Here is a 20896-nt window from a genome sequence, read left to right on the forward strand (position 1 = left end):
TACACTGTAAGCTATACACTATATTCCTAACCTTACAGTTAACCTGTGGGTTCATCGTACATACTATATCATTGTTATCCGTACAAGGGGACCTACCGAAGGAATAAGTTTTACACATCAGGGATTTTATGGGGCTGGGGTCCAAGCCTTTCTACTACTTTAATCCGTAAACTAACCTTATCTAATACTTTTCTGACAACCTTCGGAGATAGCATCAACGAACATGACACTCATATTTTTTGTTGTCATACCATGAATTGGCCTTATCTATCTTTTTTCTGGTCTTTTCTATGTTCTTCCATGATTTACCTTGTATAGCAGCCAGATCTCTTTTGCATCACTTTCTATGATGGCTTTGTACACTCTAATCCTGCCCCTTTGGTTGTAACCAAAGAACTGCATGCTATGGAAGAAGTATGTGTCTTTGTATGTGTCTTTCCAATTCTATAGGGTCACGCATGCGAGACACATTCCTCATCACTCGTGCCAAGTCTGCTATAAGAATATTGAACTTAGCGTTGTCCGCAATAGCTGCGTTCTTGTGGACCAGGTATTTAGAGGCCATAGGTTTAGCATAATAGGAGTGAAAGATCTGAACCTTACTATTCTTGTTTTCCAGCCAGATTTCCGTATCTAAAACCGGTAGCCTATAACTCGGGTGCTTGTTAGGGTAGTCTATTGTTAGTTTAATACTCTGATGGATGGAGTTAGCTATATGTGGATGCTCTCTACAGTGTTAACACCTAGATCATCAACATTGTCTTGTAGCGGTGCTTTGGCTACTATGTTGATATCATCCACATACCGGGAGTACGCGGTTAGGGTTATGGAGGTCTTTGCTAATTTATCTTTGGGTTTCCTATCCTACCATACCGTAAATATGTTTGCCACACCACCAGCGTTACTGACACCGATGGCTGCACCTCCCTCTTGGGCGTGTGTCTTGTGGCCCTTGAAACACAAATTCAGAAACAGGGGTGAAACATATAAAAGAATAAACGAACACACACACACACACACACACACACAGAGCCACATACACACACACACACACACACACACACACACACACACACAGCCACACACACACACACACACACACACACACACACATTTCCTGACTATCTGCTTCGTCCTCCTTTTCCTCTTTTCTGGACTTTGTCATCTATTTGACGAAGAGCCATATTAGAAAGGTCATGTTTACTATTTCTCCATCTAAAACTTCCACTGTGTGTTAATTTAATATATTCACACTGTACGTCTTGTTGACTTTTGTTGTTTTTTGTTCATGCGTTTGCCTATATATGCACATACACACACACACACATATGCAATAAGCGGCAGTGTCTGCTAGAAATAAATGTAGTCAAAATTGAAGTGAGACGACACCGAAAGGAATTAATGGAAAAGGACAACATGGAATATGCCACGTCAGCCAAGGGAAGCCGAATGAGTGTGGTCTAAGTTCTAAGTTCATAGATAAGGAAAATATCTACCTGCGCAGAAGTTAGTACAGAACACTATTTTCATGGATAAATTATTGTATGCAAGCTATTGTTGTATGTAACCACTGGGCCATTGCGCCTCCTTAACACGAACACTAAGGTTTTCAGAATGATAAATCCTAAACTCAAGCACAACTTGATTCTGAAAAAGTTCTATGTTAGGAAATATTGCTGTCCTAAACGCATTAATTTGTGATAGGGTTAATTACTTGATGAGCAACTGAGTCTGACATAGGAGTTTGTAGGGCAAGTTTGGTCAATCCAGTTGGAATGGGAACATTGGTCGATATAAGTTTCTCGTCCTAAGCATTGAACATTCTGAAGCCAAGTTTTTGTTGAATACTTTGTCGTCGATCTTTCTAGTGTTATTCCTGATCTGAAAAAAGTACAAAAGTTATATTTGCACCACCGCGATAATGGTAACTTTAAAACTAAGAGATATCCAAAGACATAGTGAAATTAACAGAAATGTAATGATATATGACAGTCATATACGACCTAACAGAGTGTAAGAGTTTTACTAACTGGAAATGCATGTAACACGATTAAGATCATGTTACATGCATTGATATATGATTATATATGGTAGTTACCACTATGATAACTACCATAGTGGTGGCAGTTATCCCTATAATCCTTTCTACTATAGGCACAAGGCCCGGAATTTGTGGAAAGGGGCATAGTTGATGACTCTCCCAGCTAATGATTCTCCCAGCTCACTGCCATACGAGGCACCACTATAATGACAAAGAATTAAGCTCATTAAGCTCAGTTATGAGTAATAAAGCATATCGATGATAAATGTTGTTGTTGTTGGCACTCCGTCGCTTACGACGTCAAGCGTTCCAGTTGATCCGATCAACGGAACAGCCTGCTCGTGAAATTAACGTGCAAGTGGCTGAGCACTCCACAGACACGTGTGTACTCTTAACGTAGTTCTCGGGGATATTCAGCGTGACACAATTTGACAAGGCTGACCCTTTGAATTACAAGCACAACAGAAACAGGAAGAGTGAGAGAAAGTTGTGGTGAAACAGTACAGCAGGGTTCGCTACCATCCCCTGCCGGAGCCTCGTGGAGCTTTAGGTGTTTTCGCTCAATAAACACTCACAACGCCCGGTCTGGGAATCGAAACAGTGATCCTATGACTGCGAGTCCGCTGCCCTAACCACTGGGCCATTGCGCCTCCACATACAAGTGATTAAGACATTAACGTTCGAATCTGACAGAATATATTAAGAATAGATATATAAGTTATTGTCTTAAAATAAATCTTCATTGAATTAAATCAATAAATAGTTTTCTATAATGTAATGAGATAATTAGTTTTTACTAGATTCAAAGATGGGTTAGTGCATAATTATTGCGGCTTTTTTTTCAACAAATTTTATTCAACAAAAACAATAAAAACATATAACAAAAACATCTTTAAATGATTATTCCGGAGTAAATTCACTATCTACTTCAATTACTGCTTCCTATTTGCTTGGCAAACGGTCAGAGCATCATTTAAAGATGTTTTTGTTAAATATTGTTATTGTTTCTGTTGAATAAAATTTGTTGGAAAAAAAAAGCCGCAATAATTATGCACCAACTCAACAAATGTAGAATAGGAAATACATATAGAAATAAACTTACTAACTCGCGGAAGAAGAATATGGAAAGAATAAACTGAGATGCCTCTATTTACCCTAAGAACCAACTTTAGCTTTCCTTCTGTTTATTTTTCTATTAGTTAGTAAAGAAGGAAAATACTTAGGATTTTTGTAAGGAGAATACTTAGGATTTTTGTAAGAGTGGAGATATTGATGTGGTCGATGTTCAGTTTGATAATATGCAGATCAATACCTGCTGGAGAAACGTGGTTGGATGAGGCCCGGGGTCTGAACTGAAAACTAGCCACATAATGAACTCTGTTAAAGACAACCAAGGCCCACATGGTAGTGTTAAACAATGTGTGTGTATTTATTCTACAACCATACATATGCCTACATATATACATATAAAACATTTCCCTCAATTTTTTTGCCTGGGTTATATTTTACCTCTAATATAAGTCAAGTGTTATATTTGTAATATAGTAGAATGTAAAAGCGCTTACGTGTATCCGAGTTCCAGACAGAAAATCATTGTGTTGTATATGTTCCAGTTATTGTCGCATATACCTCCCCACTCTCCGTTATAGAATACTTCGGCATGGCCATTAGAAAGGAAACGCTTTGGCACTGAATTACAAATAAAGAATTTTCATTGCGACATTTTAATAAATCAAAAGGCAAGAGCGCAAGTATTTTTCAACTTTCATATGAAAATGTTTCAGCAATACACATTCTGTAAATGTGAATTGTAAAATCAATTATAAAGTTTTTAAAAATAACTTTTATCATTTAAAAATATAATAGCTTCACATTAGGAAAACCTCCATCCAGAAATAATGGAGTCAAGGGTGTGAGAGCGAGGATGCAATCAATAGGAACTCCACGGTACATGATTACATGAAATTTATATCATTGATGCTGTAAGAGTGAAAGGCCAAGCCGATCTCAGCTCTTCAACTTAGATTGCAAAGGTCCATGACTAAATTCATCGCTTCTAAAACAAATTAATGTTAGATTAACAATTATTTTTTTACCAAGTTAACCCTTTCTCAATTCACAAAGATCGACGGTGAATTGGATGATATTAAATTCGAGTATCCATGGCAAATTCCAGATTTTAAGCTACAGCATTTCATGAAGCCATTCTACCGGGAAAATTCAACTCTTTATTGTATGGTGACAGATTATAAACAATTCCAGTAACGATACTGTTAGTTCAACAAAGATTTATTTTACATTTATGCCTTAAAGAAGTGATGGTCAATTCCTTTCAGATGTATTAATGGCACCAGGTTGAGATCGAAACTCGTCTAAATCTGACCTGTTTAGAGCATAGTGCTGTAATCTATCGTTCGTCTGTAAATCTTGAATGGTATTTAACTAAGGAAAACGAGGCATTCGTTATTTTAACGCTGTTGTCATTTCTTGGGGCAATGAGGGATAAAGTGAAATTTGATGTCTTAAAATATCATCGCTTGAATAGCTTGAAACTAACCTCAGATTTTACAGTGGTCACCACTAATAACTAGGAGGATTTGCTTTTGTTTGATTCCAGGGAAAATGTCAACGTTGTACGAGAAGAAATGTAATTGAAATATCTTTGTGTCATTGAGAAATTCGATTGTTACTGGTATCCGGGCTACATAATGTTTCGGTAATTGAGCTTAGCAAAAATAAATGAGCAGTACGTATTTTAAATCCCATTCTGTAGTACATAAACATCTCCCCATCAGTAATACAACATGTAAATTGATAACATTGTTATGAAAACTTTAGAAATCACAGGATTTCATTTCTTTTTTTTTTCACATTCGAAATGTTTGAGTCTTTAAAATGAATTCTTTAAGCACCTATTTGAAACTGAAATTAGCCACATATGCATTAAATCCTTAGCTACCAGCAGGTCTCCTCGATGTAACCTGAGCTTGGGCTAATCAACAATAGCAACAAAACTCTGCGACCTATAATTCAAGACATTAAAGCAAGAGTATATAGAAACATCGTCTTCATCAGTGGTTTCGAAACTTTTGGCGGCTGGTGTCCCGTTGGCACACAAGCCGCATTCCTAGCGTCCCCACCACTACCACCACCACAAATATAGACCACTTTCTGAAGTAAATTCCAAACAACTGTATTTCACAAAGAAAGCTTAATCTAATAAACACATTGTTTTGTTGTTTTTACATCCATCACCCACTTTGGACCGTCCCGTGATCGCCTCACTTTTCTTCAACTCGTCTCCCCCGCATTTCCCCCACCAGGGAACCACTGGTCTAGATTAACCAAACTAGGGGAGATATTCAACGTTCTTTTGCAGAACAATGAAGCTTCGGTTAACCCAGTATATTGTAAATAGTAATCTAAAGAAATTAGCACAATAATAATTGTTTTATTTATAAGTGTCATAAATATTTAAATTGAAAAAAATATCGGAATTTCTTTCATTAGTATTTGACAAACATCAATAAGTTTTACACTATACCTATTGTACAATTCACTCCAGTATCTTCGATATGTCTACAGTTGTGAACACCAATTGTTGCATGAGGACAGTCAACTATCCGTCTCTCATTACCGTTGCAATTAACGTCATCCAACCAAATGTTTCCGATTCCATCGTCAGTTAATGAGTTTGCCACGAAATTCCCGTCACTAAAAGATACAAGAAGCTTGTATTTTACCAAACAAAGAACTTACAGAAGGGTGATATTTCCAGCAGGTTCAACGATTGAGCAGAGTCATAATGCTTTTTCTTGGACAATAGACTTCTGGGCCTAATTATTCGTTGAGCACTTACTAACCTTATGTATACAAAAATAGGTTATAGAAACCGCATGCATGTCTTTGAAAAAGAAAATTTTGAGTAGTAATATTTAATTTCTGATTAAAGCGGCAAGCTGGCTGAGTCATTAGGAAAAATGCAGAACAGCATTTCGTTTGTCTTTAAGTTCTGAAATATTTGCTTTTCATCATTCGGGATCGATAAAATAAGTACCACTTGACCACTGCGGTCGATGCAATCGACTTACTCTGCCTCCGAGCTTGCTGGCTTTGTTCCACAATTTGAAAGCAATATTTGATTTCTGACTATGGCGGTAAGCTGGCAATCAGTAGCACTTTGGGCCAAATGCAGGGCGGCGTTTCGTCCGTCTTTACGTTCTGAGTCCCAATGTCGTCTGAGTCGACTTTGCTTTTCATCCTTTCGCGATTGGTAAAAAAAAGTGCCAGTTGAATCAAGGGATCAATGTAATCGATTTACCTCTTCCCTAAAATTGCTGGCCTTGTGTCAAAAATTTGAAATCAGTATAGTTTCTGATTACCATATTCAGCGGGTGACTATCAAAATATATTTTATATGTGTATTTCATCAATCTGGGTCCGATTTGATGATGGCCTGGAGTTAATTTAACCGACAGTACTTTCACATAATATTTCGAAGAAGGTAAGGTATTTAATTGATTAATAATAAATATTTCAAATAATTCCACAAGAGCTGCTTGGGATGAGTCGATTACATTGACCCCAATGTTCAACTGGTACTTAGTTTATCGAACCCGGACGAATGAATGGCAAAGTTGACCTCGGTGCAATTTGAACTTAGAACGTAGCGACGGGCGGAATACTGTTATGGATTTCGTCCAGCGTGCAAACGGTTCTGCCAGCTTGCCATCTTTTTTAATTGTTTGATAATAAAATCTAATAAGGTTAATGTAATATAAAGCTGAAAAAAAAAAAAAAAAAATTAACACCAAATATACAGTGCGTGTGTTTTTATTGGCTAAACTGGCAATATGACCATCCCCAAGTACAACAACATCTGTTTCAACACACGATTTCACATAAAAAATCTTGCAAAACAAATATGTAAACGGAAAAATCTAATATATTTAATTCTAATTTAGGCACCAAACCAGTAATTTGAGGGGAATGGGTTACATACTACCCACCCCCATACTTTATTGGTACTTTATTACATCGAGGCGATTAGTCAATTACATCGGGCCTTTTACTTGTCTGGTAATTTATTTTATCGATACGGAAAGGATGAAAGGCAAAGTTAACCTCAGCAAAATTTTAAAAAATCAGAGCGTAAAGAACCACAACAAACTCCAGAAAGTATTTTTGCCGACGTTCAAACGATTCTGCTAATGAACCGCCTAATTTTATTTAGTAACTATTCAAATAGTCACATTAATTTTCTGTGAAGTGTAGATTGACACAAACAGTAAAGCTTGAAGTCATATCTTGTAATTAAATATCACCATCCACCTCAATTTTACAAAGGTCAAGAAAAATATTACCTGTATCCCATGCTTCTGCAGAAAACCCTTGACGCAGCTGTATTCCAATTGTCGTCACAGATGGTACCCCAAATGTTACGATAAAACACCTCTGCTCGTCCAAAAATATTCTTTTCAATAACTCGAACACGTGCTGCAAATGTTTATGACATTATTTCATTCTTGTTCATAATTATAACAAACATCATGAATAATCTTCGAAACTAATGACTTAAATCCTATTGAAAACTATCCTTAGTGCAATTATGCTAATGTAAACCAACTATATATGGAGCGTAAACTCTTGCTTTCATCGTTTGTCATACTCTCTGTCAATAATTGATAGCTTAAAATGATTATGATATCAATCACCTCTCTGAAAGAAAAAAGTAGAGAGTGCCTATATGTTTGTGTGTGTGTGTGTGTGTGTGTGTGTGTGAAAGAGAGAGAGAGAGAGAGAGAGAGTGTGTGTGTGTGTGTGTGTGTGTGTGTGAGTGTATGTGTATGTGTGTGTGTATGCATATATGTATCTGTGTGAATGTGTGCGTGTGTGTGAAAAAGATGTTTTTCGGTGTATCTCTGTCTAATATCTAAGAAAACGTCAACGTGCGCGCGCGAGTGTATTAATTGATTTCGGAGCTGAACAATAGAAATTGTTCATGGTAGATGGACTTACATGAAATAGCAACTAAATTACCTCCACCGTCTTAAATAATATAAGACAATGCTAATGCAGGCTGGTCATGAGTGGGACGTGTCCATCATAGATCTGTTTCCTCAGAATGGATTTGGAGTCTGACAAAGGAGTTTACTATGGACCAAAGTGGGAGGCCCATGAGTAGCCGGTCGACTAACATGAAAAGTGAACAAATTCCAATCAAATCACACGCTAACGTGTCTTATATATATATATATATATATATATATATATATATATATATATATATATATATCGTTGAGTATCAACTCTGTTCCCCAAATTTGTATATATATATATATATATATATATATATATATATATATATATATATATATATATATATATATATATATATATATATATATACATACATACATACATATATATATATATATATATATATATATATATATACATATATTAGTTATAGTATTCAATGTGAAGGCGCGTGGCTTAGTGATTAGGGTATTCGGCTCACGATCGTCAGGCCGTGAGTTTAATTCCCGGTGATGCGTTGTATCCTTGAGTAAGTGACAATCCTTGAGTAAGACACTATTTCATGTTGCTCCAGTCCACTCAGCTGGCAAAAATGAATAGTACCTGTATGTACAAATAGAGCATCATCCCTATAGAGACCATCTTCAAATTCTGGGAGTTCTTCATGGAGTAGGTGTAGGAAATAAATCCCGACTATGTCTGTGACTTCGGCTGAATCTTGCGCGCCCATTGGTATATTAAAGCAATCTGGTATGTCCTTTCTAGTCCAAAAGTTTCCTTAGTGATGAATTATGATCTTCCTCACCTCAAGTATAATTCTTATTTCCTTCATTGATAAGTTAGTCCTATTCTTTGCAAAAATAAGAGCCTTGTTAAGTAGAATAGGACTAATCGACTGATAATAACTATCAATGCCAAACTGGATGAATTTTGATTTCTTCTTGTCACTTAAGCATTGAAACCATTCAATAGCTTCCTCACACTGATGAGAATGACAATGCATAAATTTAATTATAATTACTATGATTATAATTTTTTTCTTACATATTTGTATTGTATTTTGAAACGTGCGTATGTATTGAATCCAATTTGGTATTAAATCTAATTTTGATTCAACAACTTTTTCTCCTCCATTTTTTATACTTGTTTATGGTATATTTATAATTATAACCATATTTTCTAACTATGCATATATATATATATATATATACACGTATATATAATATATATATGAGTGTGTGTGTGTGCATCTATGTATGTATATATGTTTATATATATACATACATATATAATATGTATATATATACACACATATATATAATAATATTTAGCTTAACTGATGAGGCAACGGAAATTGGCGAAACTGACGTCAGTATTAAGAATTTTCGATCGGCATTTTTCGGACAATTAAGGTTCCTGTTAGTATATATGTTTTCCTTCATTTGCATTAACTACAGCATTAGAGCAATTTAGCTCTTATTTCTAGCAGTGTCGGTGTTTCCTAACATCCTTGTCACATTTAGGGCCAATTATCATTCTCCTTTATGGTGAAACATCGCAAACTGCTGTTTATATATATATGCATGTATCATCGACATATCTGCAGCATCCACAGAGTTGTTTGACTAAACTCATCTTTTTTCTTTTGTCATGGATCATTCAAGGTTTTAACTCGTATTAGTTCAAATCTATTAGCAATTTCCTAACTCCATCCTCCAGAGTATTAAATTAAGTCCGTCCATCAGTGTATTAAAGTAACAATAGATTACCTTAACAAGCACCCAAACTATAGGCTACCGGTTTTAGACGCGGAACCCTGGCTGGAAACCAAGAACAGTAAGGGCCAGATCCTTCACTCCCATTATGACAAATCTATGGCCTCTAAATACTTGGTCCACAAGAACGCAGCTATTGCGGACAACGCCAAGTTAAATATTCTAATAGCAGACTTAGTGAGAGCGATGAGGAATGTGTCCCGTATGAGGGATTCTATAGAACTGGAATGACATATACAGCACTTTATCTACCGCATGCAGTTCTCTCGCTACAACCAAAGGGACAGGATTAGAGTGTACAAAGGATCCAGGACTAAGTACAGAACCATCATAGAGAGTGATGCAAAGGGGATCTTTCTGTTATACAGGAGCAAATCCTGGAACAGCACAGGAAGGACAAGAAAAAAGGTAGATAAGGCCAATTCATGGTATGACAACTAAAAAATATCAGTGTCATGTTCGTTGATGCTATCCTTGGAGGCGAACTCGCATACCATTTTAGAAAAGCATTAGATAAGGCTAGTCTAGGGATTAAAGTAGTCGAAAGACCTGGACGCCACCCTAAAATCCCTAATCTGTAAAACTTATTCCTTAGGTAGGTCCCCATGTACGGAGAACAATTGCATAACATACAGGATGAAGCCAAAGGTTAACTGCAAGGTTAGGAATATAGAGTATAGCTTACGGTGTACTGAGAGACGGTACAGAAACAAGAGAGCTGCTTACATTGGAGAGCTAGCACACAGCATAGGGAAGCGGGAGCTCAAATAAAAGAAAGGCTCGTTAATGTTCTACCAACATGATCGTTATTTGTGTTTTTTCGTAATTTGTTCTGATGGAACCCATTCCCGAGGAAGTGCCAAACGTCAGACATCCAATGGGTCAGTCGCTGGATAGGTTTGAGCACAGAAATGTTGACATCGGATGGTAAATAATTAAATAAATAGAATAAAAATCAGTCGCGTTGGAAGTCTCTATCTTTTTTGAAATATACAAATTTGAAACCTTGGATATATATATATATATATATATATATATATATATATATATATATATATATATATATATATAAATTGTGCTACACGTGTATAAGGGATGACCACTAGGTGGACATCCAATATGCTAGATAGAGGTCATCAACGACCCAACCACAAATAAAAATAATGTTCTCTAGATAAATTTCGCAAAAACACCAGAACAGGACAAAATGAGAAATATACATAAAGAATTATCTATGGACTGCAGTTTCGAACATTTGAACATGTATATATAAAGATAAAACTTACTTGGAAAAGGATGCGTGGCGTTCGATCATATAATAATATAAATAATATATAAATATATGCATATATCCATATATACATGTACATACCTACATCTATATGTATAGATACATGCATATATGAGTACAGGGTGTCATAAAAAGTTAAACACAATGAGAAACGAAAACATAGAAAAACGAACATTTTCCGAACAACGAAAAAAAACAAACAGGGATGCATACATACACACACACACAAGAACATATATGCGCCCTTGTTTACACTATTTGCGTCCTACTTTTAATATTCTTATAAGTATTTATTGGGAATTAGTAAACATGAAGAGATATATTTCATAGACTATGGAATTAAAGCATATGAAAATATTATTATGGTAAAAAGTATTATTACCTTCTTCGCAATCAACACCTGCAACTGATGCCTGATTCCTTGTAATATTTTGCCATTTGCCAAGACACAGCGTAATATTATTCTCGCTTCCTGTGCATTGTATGTCGCCATGGAAAAAGTAGGTGGTGCCAACTCGTGGATTTCTATATGTTTTTCCCGATCTAAGATAAATGAAAAAATATAAAATTTTATATATCTATAATTTATTTATTCTTTTATTGGTTTCAGTTACTGGACAGGGGTGATTCTGGAGTATCGCATATTTCGGTACAATTATGTTTTTACAGTTTGGTGCTTACTATGTCAACCATTTTTGACGAACTATTAAGTTACTCGGACGTAAATAGATTAGCATAGACCTTTTTCTCCAACTATTATTGATAGCTTTTTCACTTCGAGTTCAACCGCCAAAACCGTTCTCCCGAGGTTTATAATTCTTTATGGCATCAACAATATATATCATAATAAGAGGACGCTAGCCTTTTACCAGTCGATGTTAAGCATGTAAATATACATATTAGCTATAATTTTGGTCAGAACATAGATGATAAATTATTCAACTATAGTACGTTTTTTTCGGATGTTAACCTAATACGTTTTTGGAGCAGATATCTAGGTATGTGTGGTTGTGATAATTTCGAATTCTGTTATAATGAAGTGAGACATTTTTATACATGCTAGTTAGATATTATTGGTTTCAAGCTTTGGAACATAGCTAGCAATTTCGGGAAGCCTCAGTGCTCAACTGGTAATTATTTTATTGACCCCGAAAGGATGAAAGGCAATATCGATGTCGGAGGCATTTGAACTCAGAACGTAAAGACAGACGAAATGACCTTAAACATTTTGGCCGCTGTACTAACGATTGTGACTGTTCGCTGCTTTAAATTTAGATATTAAGAATGAGGATCTGAGAAGGATTAAAATGTGTACAACGTATAGGGAAACATTTAGGATTAGTAGGTATAGATTAAAAGTAGTTATTTTAAAATCAATTGGCGATTTTATAGTCAAGTCTCAAATATGATAGAATAACAAGTTTGTCGTTGAAACGTGTTATAAGGATGAACGGCTTCACAGGAAGTAAACCAGATTTAAGTAAACCTGAGTTACATGAGAAGAACGTTGTAGTATCTGCAGATAAAACGTCGGGAAATTTTGTTATTAATTGTAAAATATATTATGTAATGTACGAGCTAGGAGTAGGTGGTGATTTTGGCTTCAAAAGTAATAGTGCATATAGTATAGTGTCGGTGGAAACGTTGTGTAAGAATAAAAAATCGAAGAATAAAAAAATATGGTTATCCTAAAACGTTTTTTGATTCTTAAATTACACAACATGCCATATAAAAGTAGATTTATTACGGGTTTTTGAAAATGTACAAATACCTTTATCTATCAAGTTATAATTGTGGTTAGGTCGTACTTTATGAGATACTGCGAATTCTGGAGTATGAATTCCAGTAACGAATTTTTCTATCCTGAAAATCACATTACTTTTATTTTAAAGTGAAAGATGTCCGAACGTGTATATAAAATGGACGTGTGTGTGTGTGTGTGTGTGTGTGTGTGTGTGTGTGTGTGTGTGTGTGTGTGAGAGAGAGAGAGAGAGAGAGAGAGAGAGAGAGAGAGAGAGTGCTACTTACACATAAATGAGAACTCGCACATTCACCCACTGACTCTCTCTGTCTCTCTCTCACACACACCTGCACACGTACATACAAAAAAGATGTACGTATATGTATTGATGTATGTACGTATACATGACAACACACCCCTTCACTCACTCTCTTTTTATCTCTCTCTGTTTTTTTCTATCTCGTTTTTTCTCTCTCTCCTTTTTCTCTCTCTCTATCTCTCTCTTTCTTTTTCTCTCTCTCTTCCTCTCACTCCCTTTCTCTCTTTCTCTCTCTCTCTCTCTCTCTCTCTCTCTCTCTCTAACACACACACGTCCATTTCATATACACGTATATACACCTTTCACTTTAAAACAAAAGTAAATAAAAAATTTTTACGGATATTAACTAATTCTAGATGATGAAATCACATTCAGTTAAAAACATTTCTAAATGATTAAAATATTATGTACGTCAAAAAGTCGACGTTTTTTTTCTTAGAGAGAGCGCCGACTATGTGTGTGTATATGTCACAGATAGCGGACGTGTGTTTGTGTTGAATGACATGACACGACTTTCATTATATTTGTGTGTGTATTATATATATGTGTATTGACGTCACTGAAGACATGTTTTTTCCTCAAGAAATTACAAACAAAAAATGTATTTAATCTTTTAAATAGAGGTCCAAATATCACAAAAAATTGTACTACAGTGCTGAAGGTAAGTATGAAAATAAATGTACAAACAATTAGATACATATACTATTTCTGAGATATTTCTGTTACACACAAGCATCCCCAGAGATTTAGTATTGTTGAGATCTCTCTCTCTCTCTCTCTATATATATTTTTTTTTTTGAAGTTTCAGCTTAGAGCTGCGGCCATGCTGATGCACCACCGTGTTGCTACACTGTTATTACAGGGAGCCTCTTACAACATGTGGCACTTGGTGAAGAATGGAGTTTGATTTAGCAACCCTCATTTGCACCTCCTGCCGCGAGGTAGGTTCATCTGGGACTCTCGATAGGAAGAGGTCCAACTTTGATTTAAAAACTCCTACATCTACTTTGTGCAGATTCCTCAGGCTCTTTGGAAGAATATTAAAAAGCTGTGGGCCCCTGAATCCCAAGCTGTTGCAGTAACTGGTCCTGAAGCGTGATGGCATTGCTGGGATCTTTGGCACTATGCAGTGTCGTCCCGTTCTGGCATTGGTGTAGCTTTCAATGCCAAAATTTGGCACAATTCCTTCCAGGATCTTCCAGATGTATATTACTGCATACCTCTCCCGCCTTCTCTCCAGGGAGTAGAGTCTTAGCTGTTTCAGCCTTTCCCAGTAGCTGAGCAGTTGCAAAGAGACAATCTTCTTTGTGAATCTCCTCTGGATTGCTTCAAGGTCTGCTGTTAATTTCAGACTGGTGGGTGACCACAGCTGTGAGCAGTAGTCCAGGCGGCTGAGGACGAATGTCCTCCAGAGTATCATCATGGTTTCCTTATCTCTGGTTCTGAATGTTCTCAGGATCCATCCAGCTAATCGTCTGCACTTTGTTGCCATTCTGGTAATGTGCACTTGGAAAGAGGTATCATCACTCATGTCGATACCCAGGTCTTTCACTGATTTAGGCTCTGGGATTGAAATTCCCTGTGGACCAGTGTACTCTGTAAGTTTAATATTCAGTTTTGGACGCTGGTAGCGCAGGGCTTGGAATTTTTCAGCATTAAACCGCATATTATTGTCCTCAGCCCATCTGTAAATTGAATCCAATTCCTGCTGCAGGTGTGCAACATCACTGGAGTTCTGTATTTTCTGCGAGACTTTTGTATCGTCTGCGTAGCATGCAAGAGTGGCTATCCGGGCACTTGAAGGCATATCCGAGAGAGCGACTATAAAAAGCAATGGTCCCAAGACAGTGCCCTGTGGAACACCGCTCATTATTTGTGTTTTCATAGAGGTGGCTCCATTAGCCACTACTGCCTGACTTCTATCTTTCAGAAAGTCATGTAACCACTCTCCAAGTTTTCCAGCTATGCCAAGATCACGCAGTTTGTGGCATATCACACCTGATCCACTTTGTCAAAAGCTTTTGAGTTGTTGAGTAACTGCCTCAACACCCAGTCGTAATGTTGTAAGAGCTGGGTCAGGCAGCTCCTACCTGGTCGAAAGCCATGTTGGGTATCACTCAGCAATTTATTTTCTTCAAGGAATGCGATCAGTTTTCCTTTGATTATCCTTTCCATGAATTTGCTGATGTGTGAAGTCAGAGAGATAGGCCTATAGATTTTGGCATCTGCTCTGCTTCCCCCTTTATGGATTGGGCATATTATTCCCTCCTTCAGCTTGCTTGGCAGTCTTCCGTTTGCGAGAAAGCTCTGGAAGAGGATCTGGAGGGGTTTTGCCAGGGCATGCTTACACGATTTAAGGAGGATTGCTGGGAAACCATCAGGGCCAGCAGTTGAGTTTGTGTCCACTTCATGTATAGCTAGTAGTACATCTTCTTCGCTAATGTTGATGTATTCCATCGTAACTGCCTCACTGGTTATAGGGGAGGTAGCAAAGAAGTCCACTGGTTTGTTCACTTGTCTGTTCTCCAATGGAGTGGTGAAGACACTTTTGAATTGCTCATTCAGTACCTCACTGATCCTAGTTGGACTGTCTGTGAGGGAGCCATCCTTTTCGAAGAGGGGTCCAATCTTGCAGCGTACTGAGGCTGTTTCTTTTGCGTAATGAAAGAAGGCCTTTGGGTTTGACTTAATGTTTTTTATAACCCAGGCTTCTTTGTCTGCTCTCTCCCTCACATACGATTGTTGCAACCTTTTTTCGATCTCCATCAGTGTCGTTTTTAGGCGGGACCTTTGGCCATTCTTGGGATGCTGGTTGAGTCGATTTGCAACTTTTATCCGTCGTCTCATGAGGATCTTCCTCTCCCTTGGAATCTTGTTCCTATTTGTTTTGGCCTTGTGCTCTGGGACATATTTCTGGCTTATGGCTTGCACAATAGACATGAAACATTCTAGTTTCATGTCAATGTATGGTGTGGAGAGACATTTTGGCCAATCCTCTCTGAGGATCTCTTTCTGAATCGATTTCCAGTCCGCTTTGTGGAAGTTCAGATTGGAGAGATTTTGGGTGCTTCCTTTAGGCTGTATGTCTCTGGTTTCTTTTGGCCCAAACATAGACAGCTCTATTATGTTGTGATCCGAAACTAATGTCGGCGCCACTTTCACATCATGAATGATGTCCGTATTGTTCGTGAAGCAGAGATCTAGAATGTTATTCGCTCTAGTTGGTCTGAGAACAGTTTGCTCCATGAATAGGGCATTGGTGAGGTTGAGCAGGCATTCCACCTGTGCTTGCTTGCGATAAGTCATTCCTGAGAGTATGAGACCTTCGGGCCATTTGACGTTAGGGAAGTTGAAATCACCCATAAGAAATATGGTCACATGGTGTTCCAGTTTCATGAGGATTTCTTTAATTCTAGCGAGGCAATCTTCAAATTTGCCTATGTGGTTTGGAGCATACGGTGGGCAATATGCATTGCATATGACTATATTATGTTGTCTTATGTATACAACTAGGGTGTCGCATACCGAATTTGAGTATGACAGTAAAACCTGGGGTGTGAGGTCGTCACGGATGTATACAGCAACTCCACCATGGCTCCTTTCCCTTCTGTCTGTTCGCAGTATGACATATTTTGGTACGTGTACTTCTGCATCCTCTATATCAGGGCTGAGGTGAGTTTCCACGAGTGCTATGCATAGGGCTTGATTGCATGCAGCATGGTCTCTCAGGAAAGAAATTTTGCTTTTATTATTATTATGCAACAAGCCCCCAATATTTAGTAAAAATATTGGTGTGATGCCTGTGCAGGCGTTAGGGGAGGCCATCCCATGTCTGTTGGCTGTGGTGGTGTTGCGCAGTGGGGGGCAAGGTTCCTCGTCTGTGCTTGGCGTAGCCACGTCAGCTGCTGCATAATCTTTTGCGCCATGCACAAAAAAGACTCTTGCTCAGCTGCTGCGTTGCGTAAGATTTCTGAAGAGCGCACGTCCTTGAATTTTCTCCTTGGGGACATCTGTCGTCTTTCCTCAGGGAAGTTTTTATCCTTTAATCCTTTGTAGTTTTGGCGGGGTGTCGGGTGGGCAAACCGGCAGTTTTTGCCGTCTTCCCCATGCCAACATTTGCCTTGCAGGTAGAATTTGCAAGTTTTTGGGTGCCTTCTAAATTTCTTCTTTCCTTTAGTGTCTTGGATGGCATTGGATCCACCTTGCGATTTTCTACTTTTTGTTCTTCCTTTTCTTGTGGGTACTATTTTCCACTGGTTATCTATTGGGGTGAGGGCTCCTTTCCTTTGTAGGACCACTGGCACAGAGGGGCTTCTGTTTGCTGCTTCCTTGGCTCCACTATCCTTTTCTGCCTGGTTGTTCATAGGAGTGGGTGATCCATTCTTTTGAGGAGCCACTGGGTCAGAGAGACTTCCGGGTGTTTTTCCTTTTCTTTTTGCTCCTCTCCAATTATAACATCTAGGGTGTCCATGTGTGGTCTGATGAGTGCATACGAGCGGAGGAATTCATTCTTCTTCCGCTCTATCTGTTCAGTGGTTCTGTTAAAGCCATTATTCTTCAGTGCAGCAGTGATGATGTTGTTTGGTGGATCGCCACTAGCAATCGTCCATGCTCGCAACAGAAGATCTAACTCTTTCTTTTCCCACTTTGGTGCCATCTTCGTTTTTTAAGCCCAGAAGGGGAGTAGAGGATAGAGAGGAAGTGAAAGATAGCGGGCGGTAGAAAAGAAGAAACACAGAGGGGGGAATAGGGAAAGAGAGAGGGAGATATGAAGGAAAGAGAGAGTGAGATATGAAGAAAAAGAGAGGGTGATAGGAGGAAGAGAGGGAGTGTGGGGTGTTAGAGAGACTGAGGGAGGTAGAGGAGGGGGAGAGAAAGAGAGACAGAGTGAAGGAGAGGAGGGGAGGAGAAAGAGAGACAGAGGATGGGAGGAGAAAGAGAGACAGAGGATGGGAGGAGAAAGAGAAAGAGGATGGGGGTAGAAAGAGAGAGACAGAGGATGAGAGGAGAAAGAGAGACAGAGGGAGGGAGAGGATGGGAAGAGAAAGAGGAAGGAACAAGGAAGGATGTAAGAGGAAGGGAGACACGTACTGAGAAGAGGGGGAAATGAAAAGTGTATGAGGGAGAGGTTGAAGTGACAGAAGGAGAGGAAGGCGTTGTGAGATGCAATGGAAAGGGAAGAGAACTGAGAAAAGCGGAAGATATGAAAGCGAAGGAGAGAGATGAGAAAAAGGAATGAGATATGGAAAGAAGAGGAAGATATGAAAGCTGGGGAGGGAGATGAGAAAAAGAGTAAGATATGGAAGACAGAGAGGGAGAGAGATAGGTGTAAAGAGATAAAGGGAGAGAGAGAGAGAGAGAGAGAGAGAGAGGAAGCGGTACTTATGAAAAAGAGTGGGAGGAGGTAACGAAGATGTGTAGGAGAACGAAAAATGAAAATTCGTAATTCTAAATAGGATTTGTAATTCAAAGAGTTGTAGAGATAAAGCGAAGAGAAGAAACGAAACGATAGTGAAAAGAAGTGGGGGTCGTAAAGGTTTCTATTTTTAAAGAGAATCAGAGCTAAGTGGTCATTGTAATAAAAGTTAAATGAAAATTAGTGAGAATTCTCAGAAAGTAAACAAGATTATGTTGTAGCTCAAATGTTGCCTAAGTTAAAAGAAAATAAACAAATAAAAAGGGATACTTATTCGTAAAGTAAACAAGATTATGCTGTAACTCAAATGTTACCTAAGTTAAAAGAAAATAAACAAATGAAAAGGATACTTATTCGTAAGAGGTAAAATTTCAAATCCTTGTTCTTGTACGAAGTTTTCTTCCAAAACAATTCTTTTTTGCTTCTTACGTTCGATTGCAAATATAATTACGACGTGTAACCACGCGGTTATTGACGATACCTTTAGCTTGTTTCACTGACTTTAAACTTACTATATTAAACTTTTAGTGTAATATATTACGGTAGACCGTTATGAAGTAACATGTACTACCTTGTCAGCTTTAACACATTTATTTTCCGTCGATTTCGGCAATCCCTTGTAACTAACCACGTGAGTTTTCGACGATAACTTGCTTGTGTCGCTGACTTTAATGTAATATATTTAACTTTTAGAGAAATATATTACGTTTTTTTAAATTAGTATATTACAGTAGACTGTTCTTGTATAACAAGGTCTATGTTTTCGTCAGTTTAGTAGGTTTTATCGTTGATTTGTGCAATCTCTATTGGGTTGATTCAGAAGAACGAAACACACGCGTCCTTCTTCAACAAAACCGGAAGTATATATATATATATATATATATATATATATATATATATATATATATATATATATATATATATAAATACATATATATCTATATATATGTATGCATGTATGTGTGTATATAGATATATATATATGTATATATATCTGTATGTAGATATACATAATTATACATATCCATTTATTTATGCAGCTGAGGATAGCTCTGCATTTAAATTGATGTAATAATTACATTGTTCAATTAAATGGACCCGTTTCAAACAGTCGTACTGCATCACCTCTGGATATCTTGTTGCTTATTTTGATTTTATACATACATACATACATACATACATACATACATACATATATATATACATACATACATACATACATATATATATATATATATATATATATATATATATATATATATATACATACATATATATATATATATATATATATATATATATATATATATATATATATGTATACATATATATATATATATATATATATATATATATATATATATATATATATATGTATACATATATATATACATATATATTACATGTATATATATAGATACACATACTCTCTCTCTCTCTCTCTCTCTGAGCATCATACTAATATATACTTTTGTTATTTACACCACCTGTCCTCGTCTGTTTTTATTATTTGTATATTCTCCCATATATATATATATATATATATATATATATATATATATGCTTGTACATATTTACTATTGGAATATATTTAGGCATGCATGTATATATATATATATATATATATATATATATATATATATATATATATATATATATATATATATATATATATTTCAAGCCTAGTCGTGTTTATTTGCACCACTATCTCCCTATCAGCTCACCTGGTTTTCTGTTATAGCTACTCTTGACCACGTGGACCTAGTTCTCGATAAATATTTCCGAGTGAAGCGCAAATGATTTGGACACGGCTGTATGTTCTCTAAGCAGAACATCGCCAGCTTTCATCTTTTGACTTCATATGTATATGTGGAAGTGCATGGCTTAGTGGTTAGAAGTGTTGTACTGAGTGATTCATAGTGTTCTTGAGGAAAACTCTTCGTTTCACGTTGCTCCATTTCACTCAGCTGGCAAAAATGAGTATTCTTGCGACGGACTGCTTTCCCATGGTGAATATATAAGTCACAAAGTCCGGAAACATACCTTGTCTTCGGAAAGGGCCTTTGATCATTTTTCGAATTGTGTCACTGTATTTTTTTATTCAAAAAGGGTGGATCACCACATTATGGCGTGATTTCTTGTAGTAGTTCTTATGCGAAAAGATATGAAAGCAGTAGACAAAAATACGTAGGATGTCCTAAGAAATATAAATAAATGTGCACAGAAAATTTGAACTGTGAGTGTTTCCTTTTCTTTAATGTTTCATTCAGTGAG

The 20896-nt window shown here is 37.0% G+C and overlaps 1 protein-coding gene across 1 annotated transcript in view; it reads right to left on the reverse strand.

Annotated features, from left to right (window-relative positions):
• The window catches only part of LOC106883855 (scavenger receptor cysteine-rich domain-containing protein DMBT1), a 103375-nt gene that overhangs the window by 58105 nt on the left and 24374 nt on the right, over positions 1–20896 (reverse strand). Inside the window, exons 6-10 of the mRNA XM_089352465.1 lie at positions 11529–11689; positions 7405–7537; positions 5586–5755; positions 3607–3730; positions 1715–1881 (exon numbers count right to left, since the gene is read on the reverse strand). Coding sequence (XP_089208591.1) covers positions 1715–1881; positions 3607–3730; positions 5586–5755; positions 7405–7537; positions 11529–11689 — 755 coding nt within the window. The remainder of the gene's footprint in view (positions 1–1714; positions 1882–3606; positions 3731–5585; positions 5756–7404; positions 7538–11528; positions 11690–20896) is intronic.

The sequence above is a fragment of the Octopus bimaculoides genome, chromosome 5 (genome assembly GCF_046866305.1).
Source record: "Octopus bimaculoides isolate indiv1 chromosome 5, ASM4686630v1, whole genome shotgun sequence".
In the NCBI taxonomy this organism is placed as follows: Eukaryota; Metazoa; Mollusca; class Cephalopoda; order Octopoda; family Octopodidae; genus Octopus; species Octopus bimaculoides.